Below are 18,556 nucleotides of genomic sequence, written 5' to 3' on the forward strand. Positions count from 1 at the left end.
ACGTTTTATGTCTGTCATAAATTGACTGAATGGTTGACTTTGCCAAGTCTACTCATCAATTGTACGGCAAGAAACCTATCAACCTTTGATGCGGTGCAAGGCATTTTCAGCTTGAAGCATAAGGACGTTGTTTGGTTCATATTTCTTTAGCATAAGCAATTTCACATTAACATCTGCTGGTGCTGCCTGGTCATCTCGGAGATCTCTGCTTCTAGCTTTAATTACTGTTATCACACTACCTTGCATGCTATTGTTGAATTATTTAACATTATGCCTGTTACACAGAATTTCCCTGATGCCCAGAGAGCTTGCATGGAGATTACAGAATTCTCATTCAAGTCCAGATATGCCTGAAAGTAACCCTAATAGTTTATTTTCTTCTTCAGGGATTCAGTGTCTAATTGTATCTGTCTTGGCATTGGATGTTTTGAAGTAGAGTGCTTTAGGAATGCTGGGAGTCAAGCGAATGATGTCTTGTTCAACTTTTTATAACCATTGATTAGGGAGTATACAGTGGATTATCTGACAGTTCTGATGTGAAGGCAGCAGTTTTCCTATGACTTTCCCTTGGTTGAGGTTCACCAGTAGTAAAATTAATCTACAATGCTGCCTATCTCTGAGGTTTTCATCCTACATTTTTTAACACCTGTGTGGACATTTTCTGACATAGGCTGCACATCTGATCAGTTTGTTAGGAAAATACACTCTGTGAAGTGCATGAGGACCTTTCAAAATTCTTCCTGAGGCTTGTTGGAAGAGAAAAAGTCTAAAAACAAGACGTCTCTCAGATTGAAAGCAGGCAGAGCCCAACAAAGATGGACCATGACTGCTACTGCTGTACCTTCTGAGATTTAGTTTTGAGGGCTTAAAGGTTTAAAACATTTTTTCTCTCTCCCGCTAAGTAAGACAATCTTCCCACTTCTTTTTTTCTTTTCAAGTCGACCTCATGTAAAATTTAGGACGCTGGGAGAAGCTAGACACCGCACCCCAGAAGGCAAGGCCTACAACCAAAGCCAGCCTAGTGAAGAAATCCCATAAAATAGCAGTGAAACAGGGACCTGGCACAGAATAGATAAATGGTTTTACGTTATCATCACTCCCACCTCACCTGCCTTTACCACCACAATCCTCCTACTCCTGCTTTTGCGTGGACAGAAAGGATGAATGCAACCATACATAATGGCCAGCATACCGACAACTAACACCATGTCAAGGTTTGACAATTGCATGCCTAGACTGTGCCATAAAAAGCAGCAAATTCACTTGATCTTTGGGTGGGAAGATTAGCCTTGAAGTACCCAAGTTTAAAGTTTGCACCAGAAAGAATGGCATTTGTTTTGCCTACTGGATGCTGTTAGGAGTCCAACCACTTCAGAATGAGTGTGGGAGACAATTATGCACATCTGCCTCTACTCCAGCTCCTCACCCCTAACAGTATGATTATTGAGATCATCCTCAAGATTCTAAAGGGCTGGAGGACGCAGACTAATCACCATAATAAATTAATAACAATGTATAAAGCGCACCTGTGACCTAAAAGGTATCCTGGTGCTAGAAGCTCATATGTGCCAAGATCCAACGTAAGAAAGAAGTCATCAGACACCACGCATGCAGTTAAGGGTAACATACCAGCTGCACCAGAGTTGGTATAGTAGATTGTAGAGACAGCAAAGATGGCCACTGAAGTACACAATACCGTCAAGACTCTTACATGGTGCACCGTCATGGGCTCCATGTTTATTATTTTTTTAAAGTATTCTAAGCATACAAGCCTCAGTCAACAAAATCAGGCCAATCACACACACGCTGGAGCCAAAGTGTTTCAAAGAACATCTTATCAGCACTTGAAACAATGCTTGTGCATTTACAGGAGAAACCAAAATAAAAACAAACATAAAGCAGAACATTTTATCTTATGCTCTGGGGGGAAAACAGCTGACGGTACATTGAATGGACAAAGGGCCAGCAGAGTGACATCCAAGCACAAGGAAAACACAAGTGTATATTTAGTACTAGTTGCTGGCAAAGCACACCCACGTGGACAGCAAAGATTAGAGTTGGAAGCCTGTGAAAACACTTGGTATTGCTATCCAGGTGCACACCCATACACCAGGGCTTCAAAATAAAAATTTCTAATTAAGTCAAGATCGAAACGCTGGATGTGCTACTGCCTGCCAAGCTCTTAATAGCCATATCAAACAGATTTCATGCACATTTTGTATATCCAGCCACAAAATGCAGACCAAAATGCATTAACAAAATACTCACTTTCTTCTAACTTTACAGGTATGTTGTTGTTTGCTCCCTCTTCTGTAGTTCCGTCCCCACCACCTCGTGATCGTGAGTTCCAGACTTTGATCACCTCCACGTCATTTTCACTGCCGGTCTCACTTGAACTGCTACTTTCTTTCTTTCCTTTTTTCCCTTTTGGTTTTGGTTTCCTTTTAAAAAAACAATCATATATTTTCTTTGGTGTGAAAGAACACTGCATGTAACAAAAAATAGAAGCACCTGGAAAATCAATGAGTCTCAGCCCTCATGTATAAAGTTGACTGATGTCATTTTCTTCAACCCTGTTCATGACGTTGTAGGAGGAGCTTAATAACTGATCAGATATGACAATGTGCAGATCTCTAGATTAGGAATTGTTTTATATGTAGAAATGGAGCACATTCAGTGATAAGAGAATCTGGGAGGGCATGAGAAAGTCTGCGGTTAGATAAGAGTATCCACCAAAAAAGAGCATGACTGAGGGTAAGTTAGTTGTTTTTCAGATGGATACTTCTAATTTCAGATTCTTGGCCAAGCAGTACCTCACACTGTGATGGGTCTGTTGAATGGCTCAAATTAAAACATCAGGATGGAACGGACAAAATGCCCATCATCCAAACCTCCAGCGCAGGCTTCTGATCTTCCAGAGGCTTCTACATAGCCAATTCCTAGCAGATCGTAATACAGATGACCAGTGGTTCCCAACCTTTTGACTTCTGTAGACCCCCACTTTGTCATTACCGGAACCTGGGGAACGACCCACTCCATCCCCACTGAGTCACTACTGGAAGCCGGGGTCACAGGCCTACAACTGGTTGAAGATTTGAACCGCAAAACAGTACCCAAAAAATATAGAAACAGGCATTTCAGCAAACACATACAGAAATGATAACATATTTTATGTAATTTGCAAACAATTAAAATAAAAAATAATTTTAATAGGAAGGTTAGAGCTTTTCTAAATTCAACTAAAGCCACAAATCATCCATACTATATTCTGTTTGATGCTCCTGCACTGATACCACAAATCAATTTGATGATACTAATTTAATTTTTAGCCTCCAATTTCAAATTCCGGGACATTTGCAGTATGTTTTTAAATTGTCAATTGTTCATTTAGCCACTTTATTTATATACACTTTTCTAAGCAGTAACGGGCCCCCAGAGAAGGCTTTGCAGACCCCCTAGGTGTTCCCGGACCAAGGATTGGGAATTACTGCAGAGGACTGTCCATCATGCTATGATCTGCTTCTGCACTACTTTGCCCTTCTTTGCCCCAGAGAACCCCGCAAAGAGCTGCTTGTCCACTCGACAGTCAATGGCACGATCAATGTAAAAGCTAAATACTCTTGTTGGGCCCAATCTCTCCTCTCAGGGATGGGGTGGAACAAAGAATGTCTGAAGTGTAGGAAAATGCATTTGTTTTGTGGTCACCACTACTTTTTGTTTTACCTCTGTTTATTGACTTCACACTGGGTTACTGCTGTACAGTCTATGTGCCCTAACTCCTAAAAACATGACAAATTGGTGTACACCTAATTGGCATATTTATCTCTAGTACATGGTAAAAAGTGTACCTAGGGCCTGTAAGTTAAAGGCCACTAGCGGATTGCAGCTTATACTGTGCCACCACTAAAGTGATGAGGGAAAACATGAATGGAGGCCTGCCACCAGTAACCAGGCTGTGCAGGTTCAAGTTACACATTTGATCGTTTGAAACAGCCTCTTTTGTCAGGCCTAAGCTCACTTTTAAATATGAATAAGCCCCTCATAAGTTAGATCAACGTCAAGGTCTTCCTCAGCATAGTCTTCACCAGCTCAGAGCTTTCCTAACTTTGTTGACAACCACACTATGACCCAGTTGTCAAGCCTCTCTTCAGATGCAGTTTGCCCCATCAATGATTCTTCGACAACCATTTTTTCTAAATAAAAGTTTGTAAGTCAAATGGTAAACTTTCCACTTGGATAAACATGGTTCCTCTAACTAGCCGGCAACCCATCACAGTCAGCCTTATCATTTGACTCTGATCTTGTCTATTGCAACCAATCTGCACCTCTTAGTCACTATTTTCATTTAAAACTTTAATAATTCCCATCTAGCTCCACTTCTTGGATCTTTTCTCATTTTGGGGACATTTTGTTCATGACAATATATTCTATGTTTATGCATTTGAGTGGGATTTTTATAGTGCTGTATTTTTAACTTTTTTATTTAACAGTTTTCATACTTTAAATGCTTTAAATATGTGTTTTAAGTTAACCCGGTCTGCACAGTACGATAGCTATCATGGGGTGTGCTCAAGTTTAAATTACTGGACATAAAAAGGACACTGATATTATTACTTGTGGTGGGCTACCATCCACCGCAACCAATAAGCAACTTTCTCACAGGAAGAGTAATGAATTGTCTGACATGAAAGGGATGGCTGCTAATTTTGTCTGGAACGCTGCTCTGGTTCGTAACACCAGCTTTTCTGGAAAAAATGTGGTGTAACGTTATTGCGATAAGAGACTGTTTTGATAGTTCGAAGACTCTAAGGACTGTTGTGCATTGGCTTAAATGGGTTACACATAAAGAATGTTACAACCAAATTAAGGTCCAACTGAGGCATAACTAAGGATTTAGGAGGAAACATTTATTAAACCATTCAGAAAATGTATTATAACAAGTCACTTAATCAAGGATGATTGGTCTGGTACACGCAAAAAAGTCAGAAGGGTCAACAGACAACCTTTAACAATGCAAGACCTTGCTGGGCTAAAGACAACATAAAAAGCTAGTCATCTCAGTTTTACCTGTAATATACCCGTATTGCCAGAAATACACCAGGCCACAAAGCTATCCGAGTGCTGGGCTGCCAGAATGACATTCACAACTTTGAGAGGAAGGTCAAATGCAGTCAACTGTCATAGCTCAATCTCCAAGCATGGAGGTGTAGACTGTACAGGCCCAGGTGCAAGAACCTGCCTCTTTACAGCAACTGATATACCTCCTGAAGGGAACGCCTACTGGAAGGACAGATGCTAATGCTTAGAAGTTCTAAGAACCACACTCTGCTGCCCCAACTCGGAGCCACTAGGATGCCTTGGGCCTCATCGTTCCTGATCTTCAGAACTCCGGGCAAGAGAGGCAGGGGCAGAATGGCATGCACAAATCTCAAGCTCCACTCTAGGTAGAATGAATCTCTTACTGAAAGCTTTCTTGGGAACTCCAGCATACAAAAGTGCTGAAACTGCATATTCTTGGCGGTAGATAAGTGATCAAGTCAGGCCTCTCCTCACGCCTGGAACACACCTTGTGCCACCTCGGTGTGCAACTGCCATTTGAGATTTGATAGGGGTTGCCAGCGGAATTTGTCCATCATGGCATCTTGGGAAATTTCCTAATGGCTCGTAGGCACAGAGCCTCCTGGCATAGGATATGGGTTTGCCCTACTGTCTGCAATGTCACAAAACAGTGGTGTTGTCCATAAGGACCTGAAACAGCCTTTCTTTCTTGGTCAGAAGTAACATTTTCAATGCAAAGCGACAGGCTTAAGACCCCAACAGATTGATGTGGAGTCAGGTCTCCACCAAAGAAGAGTCTTCTGATCTCCACCCTCACATCCAGCTGTGGATGGGGTGGGGGCAGTCGATCAGTCACCACTGCAGGTCCTTTGCAGTCTCTTTCAAAATCCAGATAGAATTTTACAGGTTCCTTAGGTAATGAATCCCCTGACACTTGAGCTACCACTGCAGAACCCACATGTGACATCTTGCATAGTCGGCAAGCAGGATACAGAAGGCCAATAAGTCTCAAAGCCACTGTCACTGAGATCCAGGACTGAAAGTGAAACATCGGCATCATAGAATGAATGCCCTGGGCCTGTTAACTCAGAGAGAAGGCTCGAAACTGCACTGAGTGCAGAATGGCTCTGATGAGCAGGAGCACCTGCCAAGATGACAAGTGAGACTTCAGCACATTCATCAAGAAACCCAAAGATATTAGGAGTTCTGCCCTTAACTCAAGGTGGTCCATGACTGACTGGAGAGTCCACCTTTCAATAGCCAGTTGTCGAAGTAAGGGAGGAACCGGCATGCACAACCTCAGAAGCTCTACTGCAACCCCACCATCACTTTTGTGAACACCTGAGGAGCACAGGTGAGGCCAAATGGGAGCATGGAAAACTGAAAATGCTCTTGGTCCACTTTGCACCGTAGACAATGCCTGTGAAACTGTAGGACGGAGATATAAGAATATGCATCTTGCAGCCCGACAGCAACCATCCAGTCTCTGGAATCCTGTATCCTACAGGATGGACGTAAGCTGCAGAGGGAAAACTAAAGCGGCTTGGAATCTGAAGTGCAAGGGGATATTGACTGTGTACTATGTTGTGGACTGAATCTTGAGACCGACCTAGAAAGGACTTTAGGGGCCTGCTGCCACGGTTGTGGGCCTTGACGCTGCCTTTAAGTCATTCCCCTTAGAAGCCTCCACATGAGTGGAATTGTTTGGTGTAGGAAGATGGGTTTTGGTTGCATTAGTCCCCACCGTTTGCCTGGTTTTTGATGCAACTTTGACTGAAGTGCACTGGGTTCTTGCTAACCAGGTCCCCAGTTTTCCTTCCCCAAAAACAAGATGGCTGGTCACTTGATCCCCAAGTGGCCAAGCCTTTAGCACCTCTAAGTCCCTAGTAAGTGGTACCTCAGGTACCTCGGTGATAGGTGCTAAAGGGGGTCCCTAAGAACTGCAGCATAACTTGTGCCACTCCTACAAAACCAAGCTAATACAGACTTCTGTAGGAAAGTACCCTCTTTTTGGCATGGTTATCCCCACTTTTTGCCTGGTGTCAGTGTGTTTTGACTCTGTTCACGGGATCCTGCTAAATTTGGATGCTGAGCACTTCGCACACCCCACAATTAGCATACTGGTGCCTCCCATATAAGTATATGGTACTTAGGTACCCAGGGCATTGGGACACCAGGGCCTGCCCACTGACTGCAGCATGTATTATGCCACACATGAGAGCCATTGCAAAATGTGTCTGCAGGCCTGCCATTGCAGCCTGCGTGAAAAGGTGCATGCACCCTTTCACTACAGGTCACTGCACGTCACCCCCTATGGCAGGCCCTACTAGCCCAGAGGGCAGGGTACAGGTACCAGTGTGTGAGGGCACCCCTACATGAGCATGGCATCCAGCTCCATTTCACTGGATTTCTTAAGTGTGGGGGAATAAATTTTACCCGTGTACTGGTCATAGGTCACCTGTGTCCAGCTACATAATGTTTACTCTGAACCTGGGCATATTAGGTATCTATATGTCGGAATCAGAGCTCCTCCAGGTGGCCACTTGATTATGCCATCTTGAACCTAAGGTGGGCAGAGGCCCCTAGGAGCATCTGAGTGGCCATGTCAGGCAGGTGACATCACTGCCCCCTCCTGAAAGGTTGTCACCCTGCTAGGTGCCCAATCACCCTTCCTGGGCTTTTTAGGGTCTCCCCCTCGGGTGGGTCCTCAGATTCGATGTACAAGATTCCAGCAGGACTCCTCTGCATCGTTTACTTCATCTTCTGGCCACTGGAACTGCAACTGGACTCTTCAGGAACCGACAATCTGCAACTCCAGCGACAACTCTGCTCTGCTCTGCAACGGCTCCTAACAGCAAATGCAACATTTCCCTGGATGTGCATCCTCTGAGGGTGACAAGTCTTCATCCTGCATAAGAAGTAAGAAGGAATCTCCCTTGAAGTGAAGGAGTCACTCCCCTACATCCGCAGGCACCAACTGCAACAACAACCGGCTGCGTGGATCCTCTCTCCTCCGGAACTGCATGGATCCTGCATCACAGGTGGTAGTCTGGAGTTGTCCCTTTGTTCTTCTCTACTAGCTGTCCAACTTGGGAGATGGTAAGCCCTTGCAGGACAGTGCCCGCATGCACTTGCAGCTACCAAGGCTTGTTTGTTCCTCCTTCAAGGGATCTTCAGGCTTCGTGTAGCCCCGGCCCCCAACACTCCTTCCTGCAAAGCATAGTCTACTGCCTGCTGCTCCAGTGACGTTGGAGTCCTCTTCAGGTGTGCTGAGTGAGCCTCACTGTGACTCTTGTGCCTGCTGCCCGTGGGTCGCCTGGAAGGGGGGGGTGGGCTACCTCCTCCTCTTGTGACTTTTCCAGCTGCTGAGGGTCACCTCGGACTACACTCCTTGGGGCGAGTCCCCTGGCCCTTGCTGGTCCTCTTCAGCCTAGCAAAACCTTTGTCTCCGACTCTTGCATTTGCCAAGGCTTATTGGTGGTTTTCCAACACCACTGACTGACTGCATCATGACCGCCGAAGTAGGACATCTTTTGAATCACCTCTGGAACTCCTTTTGTGCTTCTGTGTTGCATTGCTGATTTTCTTCCTCTACAGTCGACCTGGTCCTGCATCCACAGAAGGGTGGGTAGTGGCTCCTGCCACAGCCGGACACTCCAACTTGAACTGGACTTGGTTCCCTTCTTTTTCAGGACCTCTTCTGTCAGGATCAACCTTAGGTTTCTTTTAGTCTTGTCTGGGTCTTGCACAGCCCACTTCCAAAGTTCTGTGGTTATGGGGGAAAAACAAGGTTCTTACCTTCTCTCTCCTGGTAGCTGAGGGGCACCCTGGTACTTACCCTTTGGGGGGTTCTAGTTCCTCCAGCTCCTTCTAGTGATGCCACTTCCTTGGGTGGGGGACTGCCTTCCACATTCCACTTAGTATATGGTTTGGTCTCCCCATATGGCCTTCACTTTTTTATATTGTTTTTACTTACTATTTGCCATTGCCTACTATGCTAATCACGGACTTCTAATGTGTACATAATACTGTTTACTTACCTTCTATTGGAGAATTGCCAATTCAGTATTTTGGTATTTGTGTTATTCTAATAAAGTACTTTATTTTTTTTAACACTGTGTGGTTATTTCATGTGTGTAAGTCCTGTGTGACTATAGTGGTACTGCAAAAGCTTTGCATGTCTCCTAGATTAGTCTTGGCTGCTCATTCACAGCTACCTCTAGAGAGCCCTGGCTTCCTGGACAAAGTATTCAACTCACTAATAGGGAAACCTGGAATAAGGTGATAACACTACAGGTGCTCACCACACACCAGGCCAGCTTCCTACATTGGTGGTGCAGAGGTGGGATAAGACACTTGCAATTGGCTTAACACTCAGTCACTGGTTAATTTCGACAGGAAAGATCATTACTATCTGCTAGGTACACACTACATTTAGTTGTTAGGATTTCTAGTCTCCTAAATTTGGGTAAGCTAGGGGTCTAGCATAGCCTTTGCTCCAAACCTTTCTTGAAGCCTAGTTGTTAGAGTAGTTAGGGACACCTATACCACTCTAGCAAGAAAATGTCTTCAGTACAGCACAACTCTCAGGCCCCAGACACTCATTATGAGGGTCTTACCTTCCAAGTACTTAGGGAGACGTGTGCCACTAGAAAACTGAAGATGGGGAGAAATCCTAATAAAAGTCTGCTTCCTGGCTTACTTCTCCAAGCTGAGAAGGACAATGCTGGCAGCCAGTAGGAGGAAGAAGTAGAAACTGACCCTCCAGTCCTCGACAGGGTAGAATTAGACTACAGTGGGGAGGGTCAGGAAGAACCTGGGGAACACCACATCCCTGTTAGGAGCACTGCAGGTAGTGAGAAGGGGGTCATTCCAGTAGGCCCACATTTACTCCTAGAGGGTTGGCAAAGAGTCCCTAGGAGGAGAGATCGATCATCCTCGGTCATTCCCATGTCTCTTCAGCAGCTGAAGGGACCCACTTCTCCACCTCAGGGGAAGATTCCTTAAACAGGGAGCTTAGTAAACTGAGGTTGGAGGGGGCCAAGCTGAGGCTGCAAGCACAACAGCTGGCCCTAGATAGGTAGGCCTTGGCAGTGGAGAGGGAAAGAGGGTTTGGGGTTAGCACCCCATGGTGGCAGCAAATTGAGCTTCAGGGACACCAAAATCAAGGAGGACTCTTATGATTCTAGGAACCCGAGCAAGATAGTCTCACCTTACAAGGTGGGAGATGACATCCACAAATAGTTCACTGCCTTGGAGAGGGCCTGTAAAGCTCAGAAGGTACTCTAAAGGCAGCGGGCAGCAATCTTGTGGCTCTCCTTCTATGACAAAGGCAGAGACAAATTCCCCACTCTCAGACAGGAAGATGCAGACAATTAAACAGCTTTAAAAAGTGCACTGTTGGATGGTTTTGGCTTGACCACTGAACAACACAGGATCAATTCTGAGAGAACACATTTTGAACAACTGTATATCTGATCAGCTGCATCAATACCTGGTGGACTCTGATCTGACCTCTCCTCAAGAACTGGAAAGAAGGCAGACAAATGGGCTTGCACCAGGTTGAGTAGGAAAGCTCACAGTATGGGCGGGGGAGGGGGGAAGTTGGTGACCAAGAGAAAAAGATTTCTTCTAAAACACGGGAGAAAGATGGGGAATCATCTTCACTTGAAAAGAAGAAAGTCTTCATCAGGCCCACAAAACTCTTCGAGGGGTGGGTCCAAATCCTCTTCCTCCTCCTCCACAAAAAACATTGGTGCTTCCTGTGTAGGAAAAAAGGCCATAGGACAGGTGTTGGCACTTGCCCTAAGAAGAGCATCAAGAGTACTACCACCACTCCCCCTAGCAATAGCACTGGTGGTAGTACTTCAACCAAGAGAGTGTAGGTGGTTTAACATTGGGGAGTGCAGTGGTCTCTGGCCTAGTCAGAGAAGACCACTGAGGATGTCTTAGTATCAGAGAGTGGTACTGAACTTGCCACTCTGGCTGCCTGGCCTCCTAATATGAGGAATTAGAGGCAGTACCCCCTTATAAAGGGTATTTAGGCAGAGGCTTACAGAGACATAGGTGCCAGTGTCACTATGGTGGCTGGAAAAACTGGTGATCTTACTTCTTGTGAGGAACCTGCACCAGATGAGCTGGGCTCTGACACAGCAGAGCTCTTGGGAGCGGGGGGGGCCTCCAGGGAAGAACTGAATGTGGAACAGACATCCTCCCCCTCTCTTGAAAGCCTCAGGCAGCAAGCTGCAGCATAGGACGAAGGGGATGTCAGTGGGTCCCACAGGTCTACTGAGAAAATAAGCTGCTATACTTTGAGGCTAGAGAATCCAAGCCTGGTACCACCAGTAGGTTGGCCATACCTCAGATGTTTAGGGAGTTCTCAATGACATTAGCCCGTGATATTCTCCTTACAGGACATCTTGGGCAAAGCAAGACTTGGGACAGATTTGTTCCACACTTTCACCGGCCCCTATGTCTTAAGACACAAAGGAGTTTTGTCACTCCTGTGTCACCTGCCAAGTCAGTGGTAAGGGTACCCCCTTTGAGAGGGTATGGATTAACATTGTAGGTCCCCTTGACCCTCCTACAACATCTGGGGACAGATTTATTCTGGTGGTGGTGGACCATACCACCAGGTACCCAGAGGCCATTCCCCTTAGGTCCACTACAGCTTCTGCAGTGGCCAAGGCCCTCCTGGGAATCTTTTCCATGGTGGGCTTTTCTAAGGAGGTTGTATCCGACAGAGGTGCAAATGTCATGTCTGGATACCTCAAAGCAATGTGGAAGGAATGTGGTGTAACCCAAAAATTCACCACTCCTTATCACAGGGAAATTGGTTAGTTGAGAGATTCTACAAAACCCTTAAAGGTAGGATTATGGGACTCTCACACAAACAAAGGAGAAGATGGGATGTCCTATTACATTGCCTTATTATTGCCTTTACAGAGAGGTTCCACAGAAGGGAGCGGGCTACAGTTCATTTAAACTTTTGTTTGGACATCCAGTTAGGGGTCCACTTAACCTTGTGAAGGGGGTTGGGTGCAACCTCTCAAACCCCGCGAAACAGGACATAGTTGACTGTATACTAGACCTGAGCTCTCGCATGGCAGAGTACACGAAGAAGGCTTCCAAAAACCTTGAAGCCAGCCAAGAGCTTCAAAAGCAGTGGCATGACCAACAGGCTTTACTGACTGTTTACCAGCCAGGATGGAAAGTGTGGGTCTTAGAGCATGTGGCCTCAAGAGCACTCCAAGACGAGCAGAGTGGCCCCCACACAATAGAATAACAGAAAGGTGAGGTCACCTTTTTGATTGACCTGGACACTCCAATAAGCCCCCAAAGGGTGCTTCATGTGAACCGCCTTGAGCCTTAATATGACAGGGCTGACATGAGCTTCCTCATGGCCAGTGATGAAGGGCAGGAACAAGAGACTTTTCCCTGACCCTTAGTCAGACAACCTGGTGTTCCCATGACGTGTACACAGGAGATAGTCTGCCTGTATAGAGTATGATCTACAGGCAGCCTGGCCATGTCAGAGATTGCATCAGGGGAGAAGTACAAAGATGATGGATTTGGGGGTAACTGAGCCTTCAAGATAGCCCTTGGGCTAGCCCAGTACTCCTTGTGCCAAAAACTCACTCCCAGGGTGGAAAGAGAAAAAAAGTTTTGAATAGACTAGGGAGGCCTCAGTGCAGTCATTAAGACTGAAGCCCATCCACTTCCTAGAGCAGATGAGCTGACTGATACTCTGGCTTCAGCAAAGTATCTCAGCATTTTTGATCTGAGAGCAGGCTATAAACTAACTGATGCTGTCAAGCTTATAACAGCATTTTCCACTCCTGGTGGGCATTTTCACTTCACAGTGATGCCCTTTGGTCTGTAAAATGCACCTGCCACATTCCAGAGGTGGGTGCATCAAGTTCAGGCAGGCCTGGAAGACTTTAGTGCAGCATATCTAGGTGCTACTGCTGTATTTAGCTCCACCTGGCATGATCACCTGCTCCACCTCAGGAGTGTACCTGAGGCCCTGAAAAAGGAAGGCCTCCTTATCAAGGCTACAAAATGCCAGATAGGGCAGAGTAAAGTGGTTTACTTGTGCCACCTGGTAGGTGGAGGCCAAGTTCAACCCCTACCATCATGGATTAGATTGCTTCAACTACCCAGACAAGAGCTTTTCTGGGCCTGACTGGGTAGTACCAAAGAATTGGAAAAGGGTATGGCTCCATTCAGCCCCCTTGAATGATCTCACTTCTAGAAAGATGACAAAAAGGTACAGTGGACACTTCGCTGTCACAAGGCCATTGATACCCTGAAAAAGGCTATGTGCTCACCTCCAATTCTCAAAAGCCTATTCTATTCCAAACAATTCATTTTCCAGACTGATGCTTCTGAAATAGGAAAGGAACAGTGCTATCACAATTAAATCAAGCGGGCCAGGATCAACCTGTGGCTTTTATCAGCAGAAGGTTGACCACCAGAAAGAAGAGTTGGTCAGCCATTGAGAGGGAGTCCTTTGCTATGGTCTGGGCCTTGAAGATGTTGAGGCCACACCTGTTTGGCACTCACGTGATTGTTCAGACCACAAGCCCCTCCTCTGGCTTAAACAGATGAAAGGTGAGAACCCCAAACTTTTGAGGTGGTTTATTTCCCTTCTGTGGATGGACTTTTCAGTAGAACATAGACCTGGGAGTAACCAAGCCAATGAAGATGGACTCTCCAGATATTTCAACTTAGATAATGAAGACTCAACTGGGCAAGGTTAGTCTCCGCTTTCGTTTGGGAGGGGGTTATGTAGGAAAAAGCCATCTTTCTAACATAGTTACCCCCACGTTTTACCTGAGGTCAGTGTGTTTATACTGTAGTTCACTGGGATCCTGCTAATCAGGACCCCAGTGACTGCTCTCTCCTCTAAATTTGGTTGCTGGTATACCTTTTGCACCCACAATTGGCATACTGGTGCACCCATGTAAGTCCCTAGTATACGGCACTTAGGTATCCAGGGCACTGGTACATCAGTGATCTCCCGTTGGCTGCAGCATATATTGTTCTGCCCTATGCAAACTGTGAATGCAGGCCTGCCATTGCAGCCTGAGTGAAATGGTGCATGCACCCTTTCACAACGATTCTGGTTAATGCACTTAGACAATATGTCACCCCTCTGGTAGGCCACTCAGCCCAAGGGCAGGGTGCATGTCTCCAAGAGTGAAGGTACTCCTGCATCAGCAAGGTGCCCCTAAAGACCCCAGCCCATTTCTGTAAGCACAGGAAAGCCATCCTGAGGTATGTAGTGGACACTGGTCAAAACGAGAAGTCCAACTACATAATGGATTCTCCGAACTTACGCATGTTTGGTATCAAACATGTTGGAATCATGCAACTACACTGATCCCTGTTTTAGGTGCATGACACCATGTACTCTGGGGGTTCTTTAGAGGACCCCCCCAGTTCTGCCTGTGCAGCTTTACAGGGTCTAGCTGCCATCCCACACTGCTGCTGACCCCAGACACTGTTCTGCCCTCCTGTTGGTGAGCCAGCCTTAGGCCGGAGGGGCAGAACAAAGGACTTCCTGCAAGGGAGAGGTGTGACCACTACCCCTCTGTATTAGGTGTCTAAGGCCTGGGGTGGGGTGGTCTCTGAGCACCACCAGACTGCTTTTAAAGGCACATTTGGTGCCTTCCTTGCATAATCTGGTTTGCACCAGTTCAGGAACCCCCTGTTCGTGCTCTGGTGCAAACCTGCACAAAGGACAGGGGAGTGGCCACCCCCCTGTCCAGCTCCTCCCCAAGGGATGCACAGAGCTCTGCCAGGTGGCCACTTGATTCTGCCATCTTGGAAAGAAGGTGGGCAGAGGCCCCTGGGAGCTTCTGACTGGCTAGGCCAGGAAGATGATGTCCCTGACTCCCATGATAAGGTGGATCACTTTAGAGAGTGACCAATCCCCTCTTAGGGTTACATAAGAACTCCGCCATGGGTGGGTCCTCGGATTCGTCGAGCAAGACCCTCCAAAGAATTCTCTGCAAGACATCATCTGCTCCTGGCCTCTGGAACGGCTGCTGGCCTGCTTTGGAACCAAAACACATCAGCTTCTGGTAGGAAGACCCATTGCAACATTGTTTTTCCAGATCCTGCAAGAATTCTGCAACATCCAAGGCTGTGCATCCTCCAGGGTCACAAGGACTCAGTTTGTACCTGGAAGCATGAAGTAATCTCCATTGGAGTGAAAGAGTCACTCCCCTGCAACCACGGACTATGTCGACTGGCTGGTGGGGTCTGCTGTTCCACATCATCAAACTGCTCTTCTTCGCAGGGGTTGAGTCTGTGGCTTCCTCTGAGCCCTGCTTGTCTTCCTACCAACTTGGGAGACTGTGGGTCCCTGCTCCTGCCACTGGACTGGAGCCCCTCTGCACCACAACTGTTGCACTTGCCAAGGCTTGCTGATGCTTCCTCCAGGAGATCTTCAGGCACCAAGAAGCTCTGGCCTCCTGCACTCTGAAACTCTAAGATCAGCCCCTGATATGCAACTCCTGTGACGTGGGATTTCTGTCTTGTGATGGTGAGGTCTCCTTGTTATTCCATATGTCCATCGCCTGAGGGTCACTCGAGGGGGCTCTACGACTTCGTCTGGCCTTCATGCGTGTTGAGGGCCAGTCCTGACTCCCCTCAAGGGTAAAGTCTTCCTGCATCTTGCTGGTCCCCAAACCTTTGCAAACACTTCTTCAGCTCCTGCTTGCATTTGCCAGGGAATCCGTCCCTGGGTCCAAGAGTCGTGATAGCAGCTGGACAATCCGAGGAATCCCAACTTCAGGGAGAGTCCATTATCCCCTCTGCATCCAGGTCCTCTGGAGTAGGTACACCTTGAGTGGTGCACTCTCCAACCTTCCTTTTGTCTGCTGGTTTCCTCGGGGTCCATTGGGAAGGGTCCTGAAACCCACGAACTCCAGCCACAACTCTGTGTTAACCTATGGGACGAATGGGTGGGTGACTACCTTGCACATAGTTGCCAGGGACACTAACCGTACTTACCACTGCTGTTTTTATCTACCGCCAGACTCTAGGTAACTACCACATTTAAATTGGTTGGGTTCACAATTTCACATTCCACTTTCTTAGTATATGGTGTGGCCCTCCCATAGACCCCTGTATATTTTATGTTATTTATGTTGGCTATTTTGTGTATCTATTGTGTGTAGATATCTCCAAAGGGAAAAATACCAATGCTAGTCTAGCAGTAGTGCTGTAATAAAGTATTGTTTATTTTTACAACACTTGTGTGGTTATTTTTTTGTGAGTGAGTTTCTGTCGGACTACTGTAGCATTGCAAGTGCTTTACATTCCTCTGGGATATGCTTCAGCTGCTCGCCTCAGCTACCCCTAGAGAGCTTTTGCTATCTGGACACCTATTCACTATCACTAATGGGTTGCCTGGATTCAGTAGAGGATGCCACACCATAGGGGTACACTGTAAACGGAACCAGCCTCCTACACTATACCCTCTCACACACTTCAGAAAAATCATAACAATCCTTTCTTTGATCATTTATCCAGGGCATGCTCCCTTCCACCGAACATGGCAAATGGTAATATGCACTGACAGCATGCGGTTTTGTTCTATAATGCCATGGTAGTTTTCCTTCTTCCAAAACAACCCATTTTCTACAGTCAACTGTACACTTTCTACAGTCACCCAAACAAAACTCTCAACTTGTCCATTTTCATGAGGATGAGACAAGGCCGCTTGAAGATGCTTAATGCCGTTCATCAGCAAAACATTTCTAAAATGATGTGATTATTGGTCAAAATTTATGCTAGGCAACCCCCCTGGTGGAAAAACACTGTTGTGGATCCATTTGAGTTAGTTGCTTAGGCACAGTAATGGCTTAGGCTTGCAGCCTGTGCCCTTTCACCTAGTTTTATGCTCTGTATTTCTGTATTCATTTTTATTCCTTTTATTGCTTCTTTTAGCGGCATTGTTTTAATTTCATTATCAGCTGCTATTTTGCGAAAGCTTCATTATCAGTGCTATGGGTGACATACTTTGCATCATGTTCTTTTCCTCTGATTCACAGGGTCCTTGTCTGAGTGGAATGCTGTAACCGCCTATGTAACGATAAAGACCAGCAAATCAAATACCAATCTAAGCGTTGGCCTAGCGTTGTGGCCATACCCACAGGAATCTAGAACAAGTATCAACAGCAACTAGGATGTCTTTGCAAGCACTCTCAGGTTATAAAGGACCACAATGGTCTAGGTGCACACATTGTAGTGGTTTGCTGGAAATTAGGAGAGATGTTTGTGGTGGGCCCTTTAATTTGCTGGCAAATGTCACAAAATAGGTCATATTGCTTGGTCTGCTTGTAAAAAGCTGGCCACCAAAAGCGGGCATACTCCCATGTCCCTCATATAACAACTCTAGTAACTTTTCTCTTTAAGACTCCAGAAACAGCAGGTTTTCAACATTAAACTAATTCCAAGTGGACTTAAAACTTTTCAAAATGCTATCGTGTTCTATTCACTAAGCCATCAATGACCACATATCTTCAAGTTCCTTTAGTACCACATCCTGATCACCTCCATTCTTCTTTGCTTACCCTTCCTTGGCAGAGTTCAGTCACATTCACAGCTATTTCACAATTTTCACCTGACTCCTATTTCCTCATCTCCTCCTACACAGTATTTAAGGGCAATTTTGACAATCAGCATTTATATTTTTGTTTTTAAAAACATTTTACAGAAAATGAAAAATCTTGTAAATGATAGTACTACCTGGCCAACCTGCATTTAGGTTTGCCGCCACCTTTAGTAGAGAAAATATATATTAACATGTTTGCAACCTATTCCAAGTACAAAAGAGGTGCCCAAACCGGTTTTCAAATGATTACTGGCCCACTAACACGCCAGTGCTTCTACCTATTCACACTGTGTCGGAACTGGCCCTTGTTGCAGTTACAACCCCCCCCACCCCACCCCACACACACACACACACACACTTTTGGCCTAATATTGATACTGACTTGACAGAGTGTGCTGGGATCCTGCTAACCAGGCCCTAGTACAAGTGTTATTTCCATAAAAATGTACCGTTGTTTCCACAATTTGCATATTACTGGCACACAGATAGAGTCCCTTATACATGGTACCAGTGGTACCAAGGGTCCTGTGACCAGGGAGGGTCCTTAGGGGCTGCAGCATGTGTAATGCCACCCTAAGGGACCCATCACCAAGCAAATGCACACTGCCATTGCAGATTGTATGTGTTGGTGGGGAGAAAAAAAGGCAAGGCAAAGTAGACATGGCATCCCTTTCAGGTTGCCATGCCCACAGAACACTGCCTGTGGCATAGGTAAGTCACCCCTCTAGCAGGCCTTACAGCCCTAAGGCAGTGTGCACTATACCACAGGTGAGGGCATAGCTGCATGAGTAATATCCCCCTACAGTGGCTAAGTCCATTCTTGGACACTGTAAGTACAGTGTGGCCATATTAAGTATATGGTCTGGGAGT

General features: G+C 46.1%; 1 protein-coding gene across 1 annotated transcript in view; it reads right to left on the bottom strand.

The window, feature by feature from the left end:
* The window catches only part of ATRX (ATRX chromatin remodeler), a 1,138,900-nt gene that overhangs the window by 291,584 nt on the left and 828,760 nt on the right, over nucleotides 1–18,556 (bottom strand). Inside the window, exon 25 of the mRNA XM_069211061.1 lies at nucleotides 2,269–2,441. Within this exon, the coding sequence (XP_069067162.1) occupies nucleotides 2,269–2,441 (173 nt within the window). The remainder of the gene's footprint in view (nucleotides 1–2,268; nucleotides 2,442–18,556) is intronic.

This window comes from Pleurodeles waltl, chromosome 2_1 (assembly GCF_031143425.1).
Source record: "Pleurodeles waltl isolate 20211129_DDA chromosome 2_1, aPleWal1.hap1.20221129, whole genome shotgun sequence".
NCBI lineage: Eukaryota > Metazoa > Chordata > Amphibia > Caudata > Salamandridae > Pleurodeles > Pleurodeles waltl.